The following is a 20,231-nucleotide window of genomic DNA, read 5'->3' on the forward strand; positions in this document are numbered from 1 at the left end:
GGCTGTTGGGGGAGTACAAATGGGACCATGAAGGAAGAGGGACAAGTCAAAGCACTGAAGAGCAGAAAGTAAAGCTAATGTGACCTCATACTTAGTTTCTTCAGCAGTTATTTGCCTTCTGTAATTAGCCAAGGATCACATGGCAGTCATTATGTATTGGCTTCTTAAATGTTCATAAGAGACTCCAAAAGGTACAAGACTCGTGCCTTAGCTAGCTAATAGGGGTTTTTACTTTCAGAATGTAAATGGAAAAGTTTAGAATGCTAACATGAATTAGAGAATACACTGGTCAATACAGACGGAATGTAAAAAAGGAACTCTACATCAACTGGGATCAGAATAGTAGGCCATTGGATGCAGGAAGGGGATTCAATGGTTCTCTGTCCAATTATGACTACATTTTGCCTGTAGATACACATGAAAATCCAAAAAACAAGTGATAGAAGAGCAGAGAAGACTCTCTAAAACCTTGTTGCACATCCAGCTTGCCTGTGAGGCTAGGTTAGTGAATTTATGTGACAAGAATCTACAATTATTCATTGCACTGAATAAATAAGCTATATTCCAGTGTCATCATGAACCTACTCCTCCTAAACACTCTACTTAGCACAGTGGAAACCTGATATCATCCCAATTACTAATTTATTAATCTAGTAATTATTAGATTACTAATTCTGTAAGGTCTAAGCAGAATAGGTAATACATATTATATAAATGTAGCCTAAAATACCAGGAGAGTATCAGATCACCTGCCACCAGGCTACTTTGTGTGTAGGAAGATCACGGTCCTATTATCTGATCGCACACTATGTTGCTGAACATCTCTTTAGCTAAATCATATAGCTTACAATGACAGAAGAATGGAATCTTTAACATATTTTAATTCTCGAGTGTATGTTAGCTTTTACAAATGCTACTACTGAATATTGAAAATATACTGAACATTAAAACAAAGTGAACAAATTCTTACCGCTTGCATTTCATTAACTTCTTTCTGATATTTTATTACCATCTGATTAAATTTCTCCTTCTCTTGGTTAAGCTCCAACTGTAACTTTCGGTTTTCCTTCTCCTTTTTCTTGAAATCTTGCATGTTCACTTTCTTTCTATCTAGTTTAAAATCTTTTCGATTCATTATCTCAGCCAATTTGTTGACAGCCTATTGAACATCAAACAAATACAAACAAACTTGAATATTCAGTGGCTTATTCACGCAATTGTGTAGCATTGAAGAATTCAATTTTTCATAATTCCAGATAACAAGCAGATAATAATTTACAACTTGTAGAATGCACCAGATACATGCTGCTTTTGAGATTATCTACAGCTCTCCCCTTGGAAACAATTTTAAATATCAACACCATTTTATTCTTCTTTGCAAAGTAAAAATTTCACAAAACATAATCAATGAGTGAAAATGGGATAAGATAATGGGATAAGAGAAATGCAGACCATTATAATTAGAATTATTTACAAGGGGAAGGTTGATACAAAACAATATATTCTTTGCCACAGATTTGGAAGTCACAATTTTATTTTTTTGTACATGTGTGTTTCTGTGTATGTCTGTAACAGTGTTTGTTTGTGCATGTTTTAATATATATTTCAAATAAAGAATTTAAAAAAGAAAAAAAGAAAATGGGATATGTTAAGTCAACATGAAATATTATTTTATGTACATAAGCCATTTTAACCCAAAAGAATCATCTGGAGCTATGTAAGAAAGTACTGTTTTGCACTGCCCTTATACTCAAAAAGCCTTATTTTTACTTTGTCATGAAGCAGCCAGCAAAATGCTATCCAGAACGTTTTATCTAAACTCTTATTTTCACATTTTTTTCTGGGCAAAGATCTGTAAAAGGGGCACTTATGATCTATAAGAGTATTCTGATTGCCAGTTTTCATACAGGAACTTAAATAAGTTGAGGGCAGGTTCTGGGACCAAAATTATGGATTTTGATATGACCCATGGATAAGTCGAGGGTAAAACTTAGGAGCATCTAACAAAGGATGTAAAGGACAAAGCAAAGGAAAAGAATGCCAAAGAATTTACAAAATTCCAGCAGGCATAACTGTTTGTGCTTATACTAAAGGCTGGATGGATGAGAAAATAGAGGGGGCTCAGTGATTCCAGGGCAGATGACACTCTTGCCTTTCACCAGGAGATGGTTCTTTTTTTTAAACGAGAGTTAAAGTACAGTACCAGCATTGACCCATAGATAATTTGACAGTTTTTTTTTTGGGGGGGGGGGGGTGTCAATTTTTTTGACCTAAATTTCTAGGCTTTTACGTGAGTATATACAGTATTTGATATTTTATGTTTGTATTGTTTTATTCTGAATTATGTCATATAATTATGATTTTTATTATTTTAGAATCAATTTCAACCTTCTTAAAAAGCAGAATATAAATTGTTAAATGTCAAACCTTAACATTTTGTTTGGTCAAAATGTATGTATGCATGTATTTAAATAATTAATCACAAATAAATAAAGCATGTTATGGAACTGTGGTGGAGAATAATGGAGAAAAAGCTGCATATCAGTTGTTTTACATCAGCAATGGCTTTTTCTACTACTTTAACAACACTAGTAAAAACAATGGAGCTTCAACAGCAACAAGAAAATGACAGTTACAAAGGAAGACTGATGTAGGACTTCAACAAAGCATCAAAAGAAAAGTTAAATACCTGTGTTTTAAGAGTTCTTTCATTGCTCAGGTTCTTTTCATACTGCATTTTAAGGATGTTGATTTCTTCTTCTTTCTTCACTTTATAATCTGTAAAAAGAAGAAGAAGAAGAATTAAAGCCATGAAGCATTTTAAGAAAACAAAATCAGCTGCCAACTGTATAGTTGCATTTCCTAGTCAAGTATACATAAAATAATTAAAATAACACTATCACAAGGCTATGCCACTGCAGATTTAATCTAGAGTAAATTAGAGGTCTAACTCTTCTCTTAATGCTTTGCAAATAACAGCAGTGGCTCAATTAATGTATCACATTAAATTTAGGCTAAAGAAGTGTGAGTATAGTTTGGCATGTTGCCCATGTTTTAAAACAACTGTCTACAATAAGCATCCATAATGAGGGTTTGAAGCAGGTTTGCAAACTTGTATTTCTTCTTCAGTTTGAAAAAGTTTATATCTCCATTGTCCACTAAGGTGTTTCACAGAAAACAAGTTCAATGAATTTAACAACACACCAGAGATTAAAATAAAAGTGCTAGGGGGGAAAAAACCATAAGCTTGCATGATGTATTTTATGCATTCTAGTTGGCCCATAAAGATATGGTGGAAAATAAAGTCAGCTAATTCCAACGCTGTACTAGCACTAGTGGTGGCACTTTCTTCCCTTCTCATCTGCAGTATTCTGAAGTTCTGCTTTGTTTTCCCTGCCCTCTAGAACAGATTTCAGGGCATATGGGAACTGCAGAGTGAAAGGAAATGATTCCCCTTTGATTCCACTGGGGAAAGAAGCTTTTGCTCAAAGAGATAATGTATTCTGTTGAATCCTGTCTTCTACATTTCATGCAAAACATGGGGTAATACCCAACATGTAGAAATTCTACAGGTAGTATCTCTACCTGATTTTGGGGACTTTTGTCCTCTTAGATCCCCTCCCAACAAGCCTATTCCCATTCTGACCAGTAACATTTTGGGGATTTTTGAAGTCAGCTAGGGATGTAGGAGGCAAGGTAGTCAGTTTAAACCAATTCCTTTCTACCAAAGTGAAATCAGATGTCAAGCACTGACTGTTCCATGTGTAAAAGAAGCTAGAAGAAACCACTCTTGTTTTTAGATGGTGGATAAAAGCCAATGCAGAGTTTATGAATCAACTAATTCAGTTATTAACTTGTTGAGTTTTTTCCTACTGTAGATTTCCTGATTAATGCTGAACTGAATCCTCTACTTTAAAATGAACAGTATGTAGTATACATGTTTACATGTATGAGAGAGGTAGAAAGAAGACAGGAGAGACAGATTAGATACCAATCCTAATTAAACAGGTTGTAAAATAAGATCCCATAGGACAGCCTGTCCCAACCTGGTAATATCCAAATGTGTGGAATTCCCACCAACCCAAGGCAATAATTGTATTATCATCTTTGAAGTCCATGTGAGGGGAGAGAAGTCTATGCTAGGGGAAAAGAAAATTTAAAATGACATAAAGAGCACTTTTGAATATACCAATAACAAAATGTATCCCTAGTTTCAACAAAGAATATCTTCATGCCATCTTCTGTAAATCCCATGATTGGTCCTGGACACTAACATTTTAAGGACCAAATTATGAATGACTTGAATAATTAAGCAATTTTAAGTATGAAATATACTTAATGGCAATTAATTAATCATCCAATTTCTAATATTAAATATTGATGAATTAATTTATAGTGCTTTTCCATTCACGAAACAAAGCCTATTAACAAAACAACTCCTCAAAATCTCCAAAACGTCAAACTGTTTTAAACTGTATATCCAAGCACACTGAAAAAAAATATAACACTTAATGTGTAAAAAGAAAAAAAATTAAGCAAGGTAATCATCTTTCTTAAAAAGATTAGTGCTGAAACATGGCATACCTTCCTCCAGTTTCTTAATCTTTTCATTTAGCTCAGAATTTTCTTTTGTTAGAAATGCCACATCTTTGGTTAAAGTATTATTTGTTTCTTCAAGCTAAAAAAGAGAGAAAGAAAGTCTTTCTTAAATCACTGACATTAGGAAGTAATTTTAAAATGTATTTCAGTAATGTGTATAAAATAGAACCTGAAATATGTTTCTGATGCTATCTGTTAGAGTCATTTTTCATAAAAGATCAATCTCCTCTGCTCTGAGGTACAGAATACAATACGGAGGTATTGCTCTGAGGTGCAGAATAGGCAAATGTAACCATCCAACCAACAGCAATTTATTGTCCCAAAATTTGCTATCTTCTAATGGTTAGATTAGCATCTAAAAGTGCTTTGTTACCAACTACACTCAAGACAATGTTTAATTAAGCTAAGACATTTTGTCTTTGCATCATCACATTCATCCAGTGATATCAAAGGCAAGGGAACACTGACACTTATGTACAAGCCCCCTAAGGTGAATGGCTTCTCCTATCACTTCACTGAAGGAACAAATCTGAACATATATTCCTTGTGTACATACATCACAGAAATAAGCAGAGATTCCTGAGTGTGTATACTGCACAACAAGCATCTCTGGCTTAATATTATAAAGCAGTGAAAAATAAAATAAACCAAATCAAATCATGTGCTGCTTTTCCTACAATGAAGTAGCTTTTAACACTTCTATCACAAAATAATTTACCCGGCCTACAATATTGTCCTTATCTGCAATTTCTTGTCTATTTCGAGATGCCGCCTTCTTGCTCTCCTGAGTTAATTCAAAATACTGCTCTTCAAGGAGAGCTCGAGCCAACTGCTCAGATTCAGCTTTTGTTTCAGCCAGATCTAGCTGTGCAGCAAGAGTTTCCCTATAACACAAAGATAATATTTTAGTGGTTAGAGCGCTAGATCAGGCTTGAATTCAATTACTTGCTCAGCTATGAAGATCAATGGCCAACTGTGGCTTGGGGGAGTGAAAAGCAACCAAAATCTACACTTGAAAGCTATTTCAATGGTTTTGTGAGGTTTGAGCCACTCCAATCCAAACAATGTGGAGGGTTCTCAGGAAGTCCTGGAGTTGGGGGCCACATGCACCATGTGTGCTGCCATTTCCATACCTTCTACTATGTTTGTGAGAAATATGAAATAGAAATCCCTCTTTAATTAGAAAAGGGCTCACAAAGTATGAAAAGGATAAGGAAATCTGTTACTTTTTGTATACTGTGGGATGGAATAAATTTGTTACTTCTGTGGTACAATATGACTAGAATATCATTTATTCTATTATTTGTTTCTGTAGCCTCTACATTTACCATCTCATTGGATATGTATTTTCTTATGTGTGTTCTAGGAGACATCTTTTAAAAACAAGTCAGCTATTCCATGCTATAGGGTGTCACTACATTTTTAGAAACACTATTTTATTCTTCCTAGTATCTTGCAAGTATGTATTTTTAACATGAGGTCAAACATTCATTTCTTATTCAAAAGGGCTTGTTTTTTCTGTTGCAAATTTAAGGCAAAGTTAGTTTCAAAATTACATACTGTATTTGTAAATCAGTTTTCTCTCAAAGGAAGAAACTCTATGTTTTCACTGAAATCAATGGAGTACAGAAGGGCTCAACATTAAAGGGACTGTGACCACAAGAATGACTTACTTTTCATTTTGTAATTCTTGTATTTTCTTTTGAGTTTCTTTATTTTTTTCCTCAATTTCTTCTTTAAGTTCTTTAACTTGAGTTTTGTAAAGCGTCTGCAAATGAAAAAAAATCCCAAATACTGTGCTTGAAAATATCGAATAATTTTGAATTCCTTTGTAACTATAGTATACATATATGTGTGCATATATAATAAAAATAATGGCATGGAATGTCTACATTCTGCACAAAGCATTCCAGTTACAGGCACTTTTTCAAATATGTTTAAAATTTCAAAAATGCTGACAATGCAATTACATCAAAATGTCAATAAAAACAGTGTAAAATAAAGGTAGCAGCAGACATAAAAAAATTGCTCGACAAAAGCCAAATAAAATAATAATGTTTTTATGAAGTGAGTTCCCCGTATTATTTCATGGATGTCTTTATTTGTCCAAGTGCAGGCAGGGGACCGAGAGGGGAAGAGAGGGACAGCATAGCAGCAAGGTGATCTGTAGTGGTTAAAAGGCTGGGCTTTTCTTCTGATTGATGCCACTTGTTGAGGGGAACCTGGCCAGCTGGCTGGGGGTATGTGACTAGCTGTGGGTCAAGATAGTCACTATACAACTGAGGTCTGTTTGTTGTTATGTGTCTTCAAGTTATTTTTAATTTATGGCAATCCTAAAGTGACCCAATCACATGGGCTTTTTTGTTTTTTGTTTGCAAGATTTGTTCAAATTGGTTTGCCTTTGCCTTTCTCTGAGGCTGAGAGAATATAACTTGTCTCCTCTTCCAGGGGGTTTCCACTGCCGAGCAGGGATTCAAACATTGTTCTCCAGTCTCGTAGTCCAATGCTCAAATGACTACACTGTGCTGGCATCACTGAGGTCTATACCTGGGTGATATAAAATGGACCCTGTTTGGGAAGAAGGACAATGTGGGCACTGTCTTCTCAATCAGAGCTCTGATGAGCACTGCTGCAGGGAATAGCAACAGCAGAAGCCAAGAAAAGATGAAATGTAATCGTGAAGGGAAAATGTAGTCTTTGAGCAGGCATATTGTTAAGGACTCATCTTTTGTGCAGGTTTGTAAGATAGAATTATCATTTTAAAGATATTTTTATAATAAATATGTAAGGGAAAGCTTACAGAAAAATACTGTTCAGCTTCAAGTTGATCTTGTAATTCACGCATCTGGCCTTCATTCCCTCTGTACTGCCTTTGAAAGAAGAAGACAGGTAACAACACTCTGTATTTTACCAAAAATATGTTTATCGTGTACTGACGTAATTTTCACAGAGAAGAACATTCACAAGTCTTTGAAGAATATAGGATGATTAACTTATTTTAATCTCAATACTTACTTAGCCAATTGAGCCAAATCAAATTCTGCTAATCTTTTTGCTTCCAACAATGTGTTGATCTCCTGTTTAAGCTGTTTCTCCGACCCCTTTAAGCTATCGGCCTCTATAGCATGCATTTTCAGTTCATTCTGTGTCATCACTCTCTTATTTATCTCATGCTCCAGCTGAAGTGTCAAATTCTTAACCTAATCACACAATAAACTACTTTAGCAAAGAAACAGGCTTTTAAATGCCTAAATAACATATCAATATTTCATATATGTAAAATACCTCTTTAAACATAAAACTTAGGAAAATATGCAGCATAAAATTATAGTTGATATCTAAAGTTCTACTAATGTCAAGGGAGATTTTTAACCTTTTCTCATATTAAAAGGTGTTTCTGAAAAATCCTTTCCATTTCAAAAGCAGGAATTAGGGACATACAATTCAAACCCCACCTGTAAATTGTTTTATGTCTGTATAACTCGTTGTGTGGTTCTTTTAGCTCTGACCAACATCTCCACAGAGAATAGAATGTTCATGTGATTAGCCACATACAAACCCTCCTTATTAAGCAACTAATTTTTCTGTTCTACAGCTGAAAGATTTGAGAAGTTTGTAGTGATCCTTGCACACTTGTCAATGGATTTCAGTTTTGCAACAAAACTTTCCGATACAAATTGCATTGTTTGGAAAAGTATTTGGATTGCTACATTAATTTTTTGAACAATGAATTCAAAATCATGTTATTTGACTTTGTAGCTGACACGCAAAAGGAGAGGAATTTTACCTCCTCAGAATCTAATCAACTGATTTGACATGTGGTGCTGGGGAAGAGTTCTTTGTATACCATGTACTGCTAAAAAGACAAATAAATGCCTGAACTCGTCCTAGAAGCCAGGATGACTAAACTGAAATTGTTTACTTTGGACATATCACAAGAGGAACTGACTCACTAGAAAAGACAATAATGCTTGGTAAGGTAATAGGGGCAGTAGGAAAAGCGTAAGACTGTATTAACAGATGTATAGACTCAAGCAGACTTAGGGTCCTTGATTTGCTGTAGGACCCTGAGTCTGCAAGACCCAAGCAGGGCAGTTGACGATAGGATAGCTTGGAGGTTTCTCATTCATGGGGTCACCATGAGTCAAAGTCAACTTGATTGCAGTTAACAACATATACAAATAAAGAAAATTATTTGTAAAGCACCTAAAAATTATGTTCATTCTGGCACAGAAAGTGACTAAAGTGCATTTTTTATTACCTCATCTTCCAGTCTCTCTTTCTGTTCATTAAGATGTTCCAACTTCTGATGAGATTGTTTCAAGTCAAAATCTAGCATGGAACATTGTTTTTCAATCTGTACTATTCGATTTTCTGCTTTTTCTCTTGCTGCTCGCTCTTCTTTCACTTTTTTTTCAATTTCTGAAGAAGATACTACATCTTAGTAAATACCCGTTTTTAAAAAATATATATTATGTTTCTTTGAATGTGAGCACCATAGATTCCAGCAGTATTTTAATTAATTTTTTATTCAATTTGTGTTATGTGGGGAAAAACAGACAATTTAGTAGATTAGCATGACATCAACCATACACAGAAGGAACTTCAACAAAGAACAATTAACAATGGTACAAGACATAGTTTTGCCAAATGAATACTAGAGAATATTCTAAATAAATGCTGAAGTGTCATCATTGGAAGGGGAAATAAGACACAATGTATCTTTCCACAGTTCCACTTGAGCAGTTGGAAGTTGCAGTCGTGGCGAATGACTGTTAATATATTCAATCAATTTTGACCATTCATCATAGGATGTGTCTTTTCTCTTCTGTCTATTACAGTTTCTTATTCTATAGGAGAGTTTCTCCATTAGTCAAGAGTCCCACACTTTTTTCCACCAACTGTCTATTGTTAGATCACCTGATTTCTAACATCTAGCTATTTCTAGATGTGCTGCTTTGAGGAAAAAACAATTAAATTTCTGTTTCAAGTTATTATTAGCATTAACATAAAGAGATAATAAAAAAAGCAGGGCAGAAATGAATAATTTGATCTGTAATGCAAGATATTTGGTCTAGGACCATAGTCCAGAACTTTTTCACATTGGGGCTATCAAGCCACATGTGTTGATATGATCCCCTAGCTCCATAGCTCCTCCAGCAGGACAGTGGGATATTTTTAATCATCCTGGAAAGCTAGACTGGTGTTAAATACCATATGCGGGACCAAGCTGCATCTGATATCTCTAACTTGAGATCTGAAATTCCAGCAGAATTTCACCAGATATTCCACTCTACAGACTCTGGCCAAATAGGTAGAACAAGCCAGTGAGAGAAGACCGTATGGATTATGAGCAGCCAGCAAAAACTGCCTGAATTCAGATATATGTACTATATAATGTTTTATGCAGCACTGACAGATTTAAATGAAAATTATAATTTAGGCTAGGATAATGGCCAAATATTGGCTAGACCAGGGGTAGGCAACCTTTTTGAGCCGGGGGCCGGGTTGGTGTCCCTCAGACAACTGGGGGGGGGGGGGGGCCCAAAGCCGGGGGCGGAGCTTCCACCCCCCGGGGGCGGAGCTTCCACCCCCCGGGGGCGGGGCCGCATGCCGGGGGCAGAGCTTCCACCCCCAGGGGCCAGGCCACCTCCTCTTTGCCGGCCCCTGACGGGGCCCCAGGCCCTGTCAGAGGCCGAGAAAGAGCCGGCGGGGACCGCCAGCGCTGGAGGCCTCCCCGTCTTTGCTGGCCCCTGGCACCAGGGGCCTGCTGCCGTCGGAGCCCTCCTGGAGGACCCCAGCGAAGGCAACGGGCCTCTGGGAGGCCCGCTGCTGTCACATGAGCCCTCCTGGAAGGCCCCAGTGAAGGCAACGGGCCTCTGGGAGGCCCGCTGCTGTCACGTGAGCCCTCCTGGAGGGCCCCAGTGACGGCAACTGGCCTCCTAGGGGCCCGCTGCCGCCGTTGGAGCCCTCCTGGAGGGCCCAGCGACGGCAACTGGCCTCCCAGGGGCCCGCTGCCGCCGTCGGAGCCCTCCTGGAGGGCCCCAGCGATGGCAACGGGCCTCCCAGAGCTCCGGTGCGGCTCCTGGAGCCCCGTTTCAGGGCTCTGGAGGTCGCAGCAGGCCTCCCAGAGCTCCGGTGCGGCTCCTGGAGCCCCGTTTCAGGGCTCCGGAGGCCGCAGCGGACCTCTTAATGGGCGCCGCCATTTTGAAGGACAAAATGGCGGCCGAAGCCGCCAAAATCGGCGGCGATTTCGGCGGCAGGAGGGACAGGGGGGCAGCGGAAAGGCGCCCGTGGGCCGGATCCGGCCCATGGGCTGGAGGTTGCCAACCCCTGAGCTAGACCATGTCCTATTAGTTTCTGCCCTTGATGTTAATTTTCACCTGTGTCAGGGAAAATAAAGCCTGACACCCAAAATTCTTTGCCATAAATGATAAAAAGGAATAATTTCATTCCAAAAATTTAGGAAACAGTGGGTCAGATCCTATTTAAAGACTGCAAAATGTAAAATTTCACTAGTGTACTTATGATAGGAACCAGAGATCAAAAGTGAAAAGAGGCCAAGGAATAGACATGAGGAGTTGTTGCTGGACAATGCTGAAACCAGTAATTATGCTGACATAACCACCCAACAATTCTAGCCACAATCTCCTATGGAAATTATGACAAATTATTACATATATTCAAAAGTTAATACAGTGCTCCCTTGCCTTGGGGCTCGTGCCTGTAGCGTGGTGCATGAGCCACAGGTGCATGCGCCATTGTTGGTTCCATCCCATGGATTTCAGCATAGGTTGAAAGCTGGGTATAGCGTGCCCGCATATGACCCGGGCGCACTGTACTCTATAGAAATTTGCAACTTGATTAGGAACAAAGAGAAATCCTTCTAGATCTATTTACTGCATGATCCTCCCCACCTCCAGTAGCCAATCAGAGGCCTATAGGGGGTCCACATGCAGAAAATGAGAGCAACAGCCTTTCCCTTCTATTCTTCTGAGAAAATACTGATGGCAAACAAAAGCCACCTAAGCTGGTGGACTTCATAACTTCTTCTTACAGTATATTACACAGTTTAATCTGCACAGTGTCAGAACTTTCACTAACATTTTGTTCCTAGCAATATTTTTCTATTCAAAGACTGTATTGAATAATAATATTGGACAGTTTTTTCTCATTTTTGGTACTGTGTATTAAACATTGCACTATAATTGCTTCCATCAGAAGTACATTTGTTTTGCTTCAAAGATTGGATATAGCAGAGAGATATGTAAAGGCATATTTAATTTGTGCCTATTTCCCAAGGACTTATAATACCATTTTAACTGCACATTTATCCCACTGTTATCCAAATGCTGGCATTATTTTAATCACGTATATCCGAAGTAGTAAGAACTTACCACACATTGCAACTGATTTGGCTTCTTCTATTGACTGATGCTTGTCAGTCAACCGGGCTTTATTTATGTTATGCTCATTTATTTCTTGTTCTAAACGCTGTTGTAATATTTTAAGTTTGTAGTTTAGATCTATTTCTAAGTTATTCTTTTCCTGCAAAGTATTTTATAAACAGAAGACAGATTAGGAACAATATAACATACTGAATCTGACAAATGTTCAGATTTCATGACATTCCTCAATGGCTCTTTGTTTTTCCTCTAAGTCATTATGCACTGCACATCAGCTGGTTCATAGTATACAATTTACCACAGCAATGAACTATTATATCCAGTATACATAATCTATAATATTCGTGGTTAAATAAATATTTAAAATGACACTTTGGGTTAAATAAATATTAAAAATGGCATTTTGGGACATGCTGTGAAAGACCATTATAGATGTAGAGAAGGAGACATCTATGGTTGAGTCAAGTGTTCCTGGTGTCCAGGCTAGGCAAGGGATCATGTGAATTCCTTGTTGAAAGCGGTAGGAGCATATCCCTATCTCCTTCCATCAGTTCATTTCCCAAAGTGACACACAGAAAGAAGTAAAGGATACAGTTCCAAGAGAAAATAAAATGAAAGCGAGTGACTGCAATGGGGAGTAAAGATGCTTCCTCCACAGACAAAAAATGAATGTTCATGGTGGGCCCCAATGTGCCATTCTCTGTCAGCGGTTGGCAGTACCTATGGCAGTACCTATGGAAGGATGATGACTGTAAAAACACAACCACCTATAAAACCTTGCCAAGGGCTGCTCAAGCCAAAGTATATTTATCAAGACTATAATGCCTGTTAAAGTTCAAGGGGCTGGGCCAAGCTGCTGCCTACAAATCTCATCCAGAGATATTAGCAGAGAAGGTTATGGTTCAGACGGATCTTATGGAGTGCAAAATGGCAACAATCCCATGGAATTTAGGTTTGTTCAGACTTTTGTAGGCAATAAAAATGCATGCCTTCAAGCACCTAGTCAGGGTGGAAAGGGAATCCTTAGATCCTGAGAAGTGAGTAAAACGTGAAAAAAGGGAGCACTTCCTTGTAACTGGTGCAACTGAGGCTAGGACAGAGGTATGCCTATGGAGTGTTAGGGTTTAAGTCCCACATCCACCCCTGCTTGTTTAGTCAATATGCTTCCTCTTAAACCAGGGTAGAAAAACGTGCCACGTGATCTCATAGATACTAATCATAGATGATTCACCAGAAGACAGGAAGGTATTCACTACTTGATCTGCATAGATCAATGCTAGGTAAGCTTCTCACTCATATCCCCAGTGCAAACAGCCCAACCCATGCCTGGATGAGGTGCAAAAACTAGGTGAGGAACTAATGGGAACCATCATGGTCTTTCTGAAATATCAAACTGTTTCAGAATGGTCCTTCTGAAATGTCAAAGCAGTTAAAGATTTCTCATACCTTGGATCAAACATTAATCAAAAAGGAGACCGCAGTCAAGAAATCAGAAGAAGACTAGGAACGGAAAAGGTGCCTATGAAAGATCTAGACAAAATCCTAAAATGCAGAGTTATACAGCTAAAGTCAGAACTGTCAGAGTCACTGTATTTCCCATCACCATTACTGATGTGAGAGCTGGACAGTGAAGAAAGAAGACAGGGGAAAAAATCAACTCATCTGAGATGTGGTCCTGGAGAACAGTGCTGAGGATACCATAGAGAGCCAAAAAGATAAACAAATGGGCCCTTGATCAAGCCTAAACTCTCCCTGGAAGCCAAGATGATTAAACTGAGGCTGTCATACTTTGGCCGCATCATGAATAGGCACAATTCATTAGAAGACAATGATGCTAGGAAAGGTAGAAGAAAGTAGAAAGAGAGGAAGATCCAGGCCAGATGGATGGATTCAATCAGGGAGGTCATGGGCCTGAATGTGTAGGACCTAAGCAGAAAGGTTGAGAATAAGCGGGCATGGAGATGTCTTATTCACAGGGTCACCACGAGTCATAGCCGACTCGAGCACAGCTAACAACAAAGGTAATTCTATGACTAGAAAAAGAATGATGGGAAACCTTGCCTTCTAGGACCAATGAAAGGAATGGAAGAAAGGCAGAGTATATTCCAGACTCCAGAGATGGTGTCCTGAGCCTCTCTGCCTTTTGAGAATAAAATTGTGAAAAGAAACTCTTTGGCTTTAGTGTTCTCGTGGCAAAGAAATAGATCTATTTATAGACCGACAAAGCAGAGTTGCAGCAATAAAATAACTTTGGGATCCAGTCTTCAATCTGCTGGGTCCAGAGTCTGATAACTGAGAAAGTCTGTTTTTTTTCTTTTCAGGATCCTCTGAATGTGCTGGGCATAAGAGGCACAGAATGTAATCTTTTGCCAGGATGAGGAAAGGTACTGGAAATGGGCTTCCCCTTGACTGCTGATATAGCTTTTTTGCTATGTTGCTGTGTGTTCTCAATAATATGTGGGAATTAGGGAAATGACTGAAATGAAGGTGAATAATATGTAACTCCAGCTAATTTATATTGGGAGTCATTTCTGTAACTGACTATATTCCTTGGGCTGAAAGGCCCTGATGATGAGATCCCCAGTACAAGAGGCTGGCATCTGTCATGAGCAGAACCATGGGAGGATCTTTTAGGGGAATGCCTTCCATCAGGTTGTGATTTTTTTTTCCACTGAGAGGAAGGAATGCCTCAGAGGTGGATCTTTCTTTCAGTTTCTTAATTAAAGAGCTGGAGAATTAGGTGGTGATTCAATTGTAGCAATGAAAGGAGGGGAGGGGAAGGTATGTGGTTGTTTAGAAAAAAGAACAGCTTCTAGACTAAGTAACATCCCTATCCAAAATTTCAAGGACCAACACAGAACTTAACCTACTCAGGATGGCAGAAGATAACATATCCATGGATGGCTCCTTCTCTACGGATTGAGAATGTATGGTTTCCATTTTTTTTGTTAATAATAGATAGAGCTCTTCACAGCTTAAACCTGAGCCACTTTCCTACTATCTCTCTGTTGGAGCAGGCTGAGTGTGTTAAACTACAAATTAATGGTGATTTAATTCTATGGATTAGGAATGAAAAGACTTTAGGACTGCAACATTTCTTCTGTATTTTATTAGAACCCTGAAGTTCATTCCTCTCAAGTTTTCTTTGTTTCAGCAAACAACTGGTGATGATGGGGAGTGGGGAGGAGTTGGTTGCTGCTCTTATTAGGCACTTGAGAATCAGAAAGCCTTGCTAAACTATTGCAAACCACCCAGAGATTACCGCTCAATTAGAATCTTTTACATTATATATAAATGTGATAAAATCACCTTATCAGTTCCACATGCTATGTATGGATTTTTTTAAAATTATGCTCATTGTTCATATTCAAAATTTTGTTGCAGGAATCAAAGATTTACTTTAGTTATCTTACCTTTTCAGAATGATTAAGCAAGTCCTGGGCCTGTTTTCTTTCTTCTTCTACTCTTTCCAGATTGTTTTTTATACTTCTGATTTCTTCTTGTAACGATGTAATCCGAGCTATGTTAACAAATAAATAATTTTATCCGCCACAGACACAAAACCAACAATAGAACAAAAATAAAACCCGCAACAAAAAAATCCAGCAGACATAATAATATAAGCATATATGCACAGAAGCAAGCTTTCATGTGTATTATTAGCTGGATAAAGAACTATAAGTGCAAATGGGTGCTATTTATACATTTCCTCTTTGTGATCCACACAAAGACTGCCCATGCAAAACCTCTTTAAAAAGCAGTAAGTCAATTATTCAAAATGAATACTAGGAATGTCAAATTTAGTCCCACTCCCACCTCTCAGTGAACAGAGAATATTCATTTTGTTACTTTTTTTGTTTCTGTTCAAGCTACCTTGGCTTGCAGTACCTATTCACAACTAGGTCAGAGCTTTAGACCAGTACAAAAATACTCAACTACTTTTAACACAGAAATTTCACAGCTACATCTTCTGCTACACTGTGTACATTACACAATACATTCAAATAACATTACAATTATATTATATACCACCAAACTGCTTAATGCTTCCAATGAAGGAACTTTTTATAAAGTAAGCTACAAAGGAAAAAAAAATCCTATACTACTTACTTGCACTAAAATATTTAAGGATTCCAAACTTAAATGTGAGCTTTCTTGAAGCAATGATAAAATTGTTTCTATCTCCCTGTGGATTTAATAATTTCTATTTCAGTGGAAGGAACAATCTGTCATCTGTTGGGCTTCCATTTTAAACCTTTTCCACCCCCAAAAGGCAAGCATGTTTTAACTTTTTCATCTGAGCTCTTCAGCAAAGATAAGAGTGCAAGCCCAGTCAGGTGCTTTCTGATGTTATGCATACGCTACCCCACACCTTCTACACCCCACTTCCCAGGTAGGGGACAGAATGATTAGTAAGGTGAAATACATTCATTTTTCTCTTCCTGCTACCTGGAGGGAAGAGAAATGGCTTTTTCTCCCTACTCTGCAGCATACTTCCCACCCCTCAGAATGCACAGTAGATCTTTTGGATGTGTCCTAGGAAACATATCATGAATTCTGTGTATGTTGAGAGAAGAAAGAGCTCTCAAAAATGTGTTATGATCAACTCCTTTTATCCATCTGGTTCTCATCATTCTGTATTGAAAAACATCAGTATCAATAACTCATTTTCTACCTTCCTCCCTTCCTTTTCTCTAAGACTATGTCCCTGTCATGTCTGGCTCTACAAAGATCTATGAACCTTCTTTCCAGTCCCATAAACCTGAACGATATGTGGCAGAGCTCACTGTAAATGCCAAGTCTCTTTCTAGGAAAAGAGTTTCTTAGCCTGAAGGGGGGAAAATATGAGTGAACATTACCAACTACCACAGTATACTTCTTCTAATTGCAGAAAAATAGAAAACAGCATGCACTGAACGTCTACCGCAAATTCAGATTATGTACTCAAAACCTCAGCTAGAGGTCAGATAACTTATGACAGTCTTAAGAATCACAGGTTAAAATGATCCCTAAATTAAATGCCATTAAATATATTCCTAAGGGCTCCATTGTGACACCTTCAAATCAAGTTGGCAGAATGACTGTAATTTTATATGTTTAATACATTACACTGGTAGTGAACGATTACCTTGCAGCTCTCCAATAATTTCTGATCCATGGGTCCTATCCCTTCGTTCTACTTCCAGTGCGGCTTGCAGCTGGTAATAATCCTTTTCCAACTGTAATTTTGAGCTCTCTAGGATTCTGCATCTCTCTTGCAGCTCCCTATTTATGGATTCGAACTGACTTGCTGATTTGCTCATTTCTGTGTGACTTTTTCTCAACCTTGCTGCAGTATCTGACTCTGTCCGTAGTAAATCATTGGCCTCTTCAAGCTAGAATGAGTAGTAAGGAAAAAATAACAGGGAACAGTATACTATTAATACATACAGTTCTGATCTATTCATTTAAAGTGATAGACTTGGGGAGGAAAACAAATCTGAGAATAGAAAATTACCTGCTTTTGCAGCTGTGTTATTTTTTCATTTGTAATGTGTGAATGCTGACTGATTTTTCTTAAGTCCTCCAACTGATCTTTTAATGTTGACACTTGAAACAAAGGAAAACAGATATGAATATGCATCTCTCTTGAATATATATTTTATATCATTCTTATACAGCTAAAAAAATTAAGCCTTTGTATTGTGACCTATTCAGACATAAGCATGTCTAAGGCTGCGTCCACACTGTAGAAATGATCCAGCAGTCGTTTGTAGTTTTGTGAGGCATTTAGCCTTCTCTGTGAGAGAGCTCTGGTGCAACAACAAACTACAAATCTCAGCATTTCATACCATAGAATCATGGCAGTTAAAGTGGCATCAACCTGGATTATTTCTGCAATGTAGATGCAGACGCCTGTTACAGACTGCCAAAATAAAGCTGCTTTGGGTCTCTTTGGAGGTATGCTGTTTAAATGATGCATGCATCCTAAGAATCTGGAAGCTGCACCAAAGCTGCACTCCAGTGCTTAGGAATGGAGTGTGGCTTTGGTGCGACCTCCGGACTCTGCATTATTTAAATAGCATACCTCCAAAGAGACCCAAAGCAGCTTTATTTTGGCAGTCTGTAACAGGCCTAAGTCAACATTTGAAAATACTCTTGTGATTTTCATACATTAAAAAAGTAACCTATGAAGGAGGGGGAAAAGCTTACCTTCATTTTCTACATTACGACGTTTCTCATTCTCTTGTTCAACTTTTCGTTGATACTCGCTTATTCGGTGCTGCAGAAGCATATTTTCCTTTTCAACCTGTGTAACTGTCAATTCCAAATTTTTTCTCTGATTGGCCTGCAAGTTGTAAACTGCCATTTAATTTTTAGGAAATGAAGACTGTAAGTATTTTTTAAAAAACCCAGAAAACCTACAGATAATAATTGACCATTGAAAGCTGTAAATTATTTAAAATGATTTTGACTCATTTAGAAAATTTACAATCCATCTCGAAGTAATAAATAGTCTTTAAGATGAATTAGGAAATACACTTTAGTTAACTCGCATAAACAGGCAGTCAAAGAGAAAATCTAACTAGTTAGACATATAATCATTTTGTCAACAGCCTGGAAAAAGCTACAGTGTCTGTCCTATGCCATGACATTCTATCAACCCTTAGGAAAAAACAAGTGATTTAACTAAAGAATTAGTACACAAAAAAACACCAGTCACAGAAGCATACAATCTACATGGATTATACACTTTGCATCTCCACCACAATAAAATGAGTGCATCAAGAGTTTAAATAGCCATGATAACCAAATGATGATCCATGGGGGTCTTAATTACAAATTCTGAGGGACGGAGGACTGTTGCAAACTTACCATGCTCAGAACCATTCTTCATAGCTACTGTTGGCAACAAAATATTATACTGTACAAGAATGATTCCCATACCTCAGTCCAACAAACTCATACATTTCCTTGGCTTTCACAGAACTCCCTATGTTCATCCCTTAGCATTCAGTTTTCCTTAACTGAGAACAGACTGGCATCATCAGCAAGATAATATTGTAATAATTATTCTAGACTGGTTTGGGTTTTTTAAATCAACTTTTTGAAGAAAAGTAAGAACTTCTCTGTATGTAGCAAAGTAGAAAATCAGAAAAGTAGTTTCCAGTCAAACCCCCTTCTTAAAGCGGTGTGTGTATGCACGTATGCACTTTAAAATGCAACTATTCAAAAATCTGATTCCTCCACTAAGTACATTTTGAAAGGGAATAATCCCTGAACTCTTATGATGTGCTCTGATGCAACAGTAAAAGATGGTATCATCATAACAAGCCAGTCAATGAGAAGACTGGAAGCTTTCACTTTTTAAAATTAATCAACATTTCTTCTATTGTCCATACACAGCAAGATGTAGTTAATCATGCTTCGTTTTTAAAAAGCCAGCTTCAAAACCTAACCTATGAAGCTGGCTTGTTTCAATAAACTATAGTTAAAATGGAAGCAAATATTTCTGGCTATGTCGGAGAATCTAGATTGTACAAACCCACGATCACATGCATAATGTTACACCACAATTCAACAATACAACTGATTGCAACCTATGTGGTTTTGCTGCGTAGGGTAGATCAACCTCCTTTTAACCCTTTTGCAAATACATTGATTATTTCGTATTTTGTAGATTGTACACCATTGGCAGGTTTTATTTTTATTGATTTGATCATTTGTATGTACAGCGCTGTGTACATTTACAGCGCTTTAGAAATAAAATAATAATAATAATAATAATAATTGATTACAATATGAAAATACCAAACCATATACCAGCAAATAGGAATGGCTTCCATACAGTCTTACTCAGTTCAATATATAAAAAGTGTACATTCAAATACAGCAGCCCCTCCCAATTTGCGGGAGATCTGTACCGGACCCCCCTGCAAAATGGCGACTCACAAATATTTGAGTCCCATTGAAAATAATAGTGTGAGCACTCGAGGCATGTGTATGGGGCTGCACACCACCATTTTATCCCTCCCCACTTGTCCCTCCCGCAAAAAGCAAAACCATGAACTACAAATCTGTGAAAAAGGGAGGACAACTGTATATTACTAATGTAATTGTTAAAAAGAAAAAGAAAAAGCTAATTCTAACCAAAATGAACTTACTTACCTCTTCATCCAATTCCTTCATTATCTTGTCTAGTTTAATGTTTGATGTTCTAAAATAAAATAAAATATTTTTTTTCAG

At 37.7% G+C, this 20,231-nt stretch overlaps 1 protein-coding gene across 3 annotated transcripts in view; it reads right to left on the reverse strand.

Annotated features, from left to right (window-relative positions):
• Positions 1-20,231, reverse strand: part of ROCK1 (Rho associated coiled-coil containing protein kinase 1) — a 112,515-nt gene that overhangs the window by 27,109 nt on the left and 65,175 nt on the right. For all 3 annotated transcript variants that reach the window (XR_016280614.1, XM_089517151.1, XM_089517152.1), the window contains exons 13-26: positions 20,154-20,202; positions 18,198-18,333; positions 17,503-17,594; positions 17,134-17,380; positions 15,419-15,525; positions 11,997-12,147; positions 8,861-9,021; positions 7,615-7,799; positions 7,400-7,469; positions 6,273-6,367; positions 5,318-5,483; positions 4,585-4,678; positions 2,690-2,778; positions 971-1,159 (exon numbers count right to left, since the gene is read on the reverse strand). Coding sequence is in view for 2 of the 3 variants with exons in the window: in XM_089517151.1 (XP_089373277.1) it covers positions 971-1,159; positions 2,690-2,778; positions 4,585-4,678; positions 5,318-5,483; positions 6,273-6,367; positions 7,400-7,469; positions 7,615-7,799; positions 8,861-9,021; positions 11,997-12,147; positions 15,419-15,525; positions 17,134-17,380; positions 17,503-17,594; positions 18,198-18,333; positions 20,154-20,202 (1,831 nt within the window). In the remaining variant the exon portion in view is untranslated. The remainder of the gene's footprint in view (positions 1-970; positions 1,160-2,689; positions 2,779-4,584; positions 4,679-5,317; positions 5,484-6,272; positions 6,368-7,399; positions 7,470-7,614; positions 7,800-8,860; positions 9,022-11,996; positions 12,148-15,418; positions 15,526-17,133; positions 17,381-17,502; positions 17,595-18,197; positions 18,334-20,153; positions 20,203-20,231) is intronic.

This window comes from Sceloporus occidentalis, unplaced genomic scaffold (assembly GCF_023333645.1).
Source record: "Sceloporus occidentalis isolate IW3139 unplaced genomic scaffold, rSceOcc1.0.p SCAF_3, whole genome shotgun sequence".
NCBI lineage: Eukaryota > Metazoa > Chordata > Lepidosauria > Squamata > Phrynosomatidae > Sceloporus > Sceloporus occidentalis.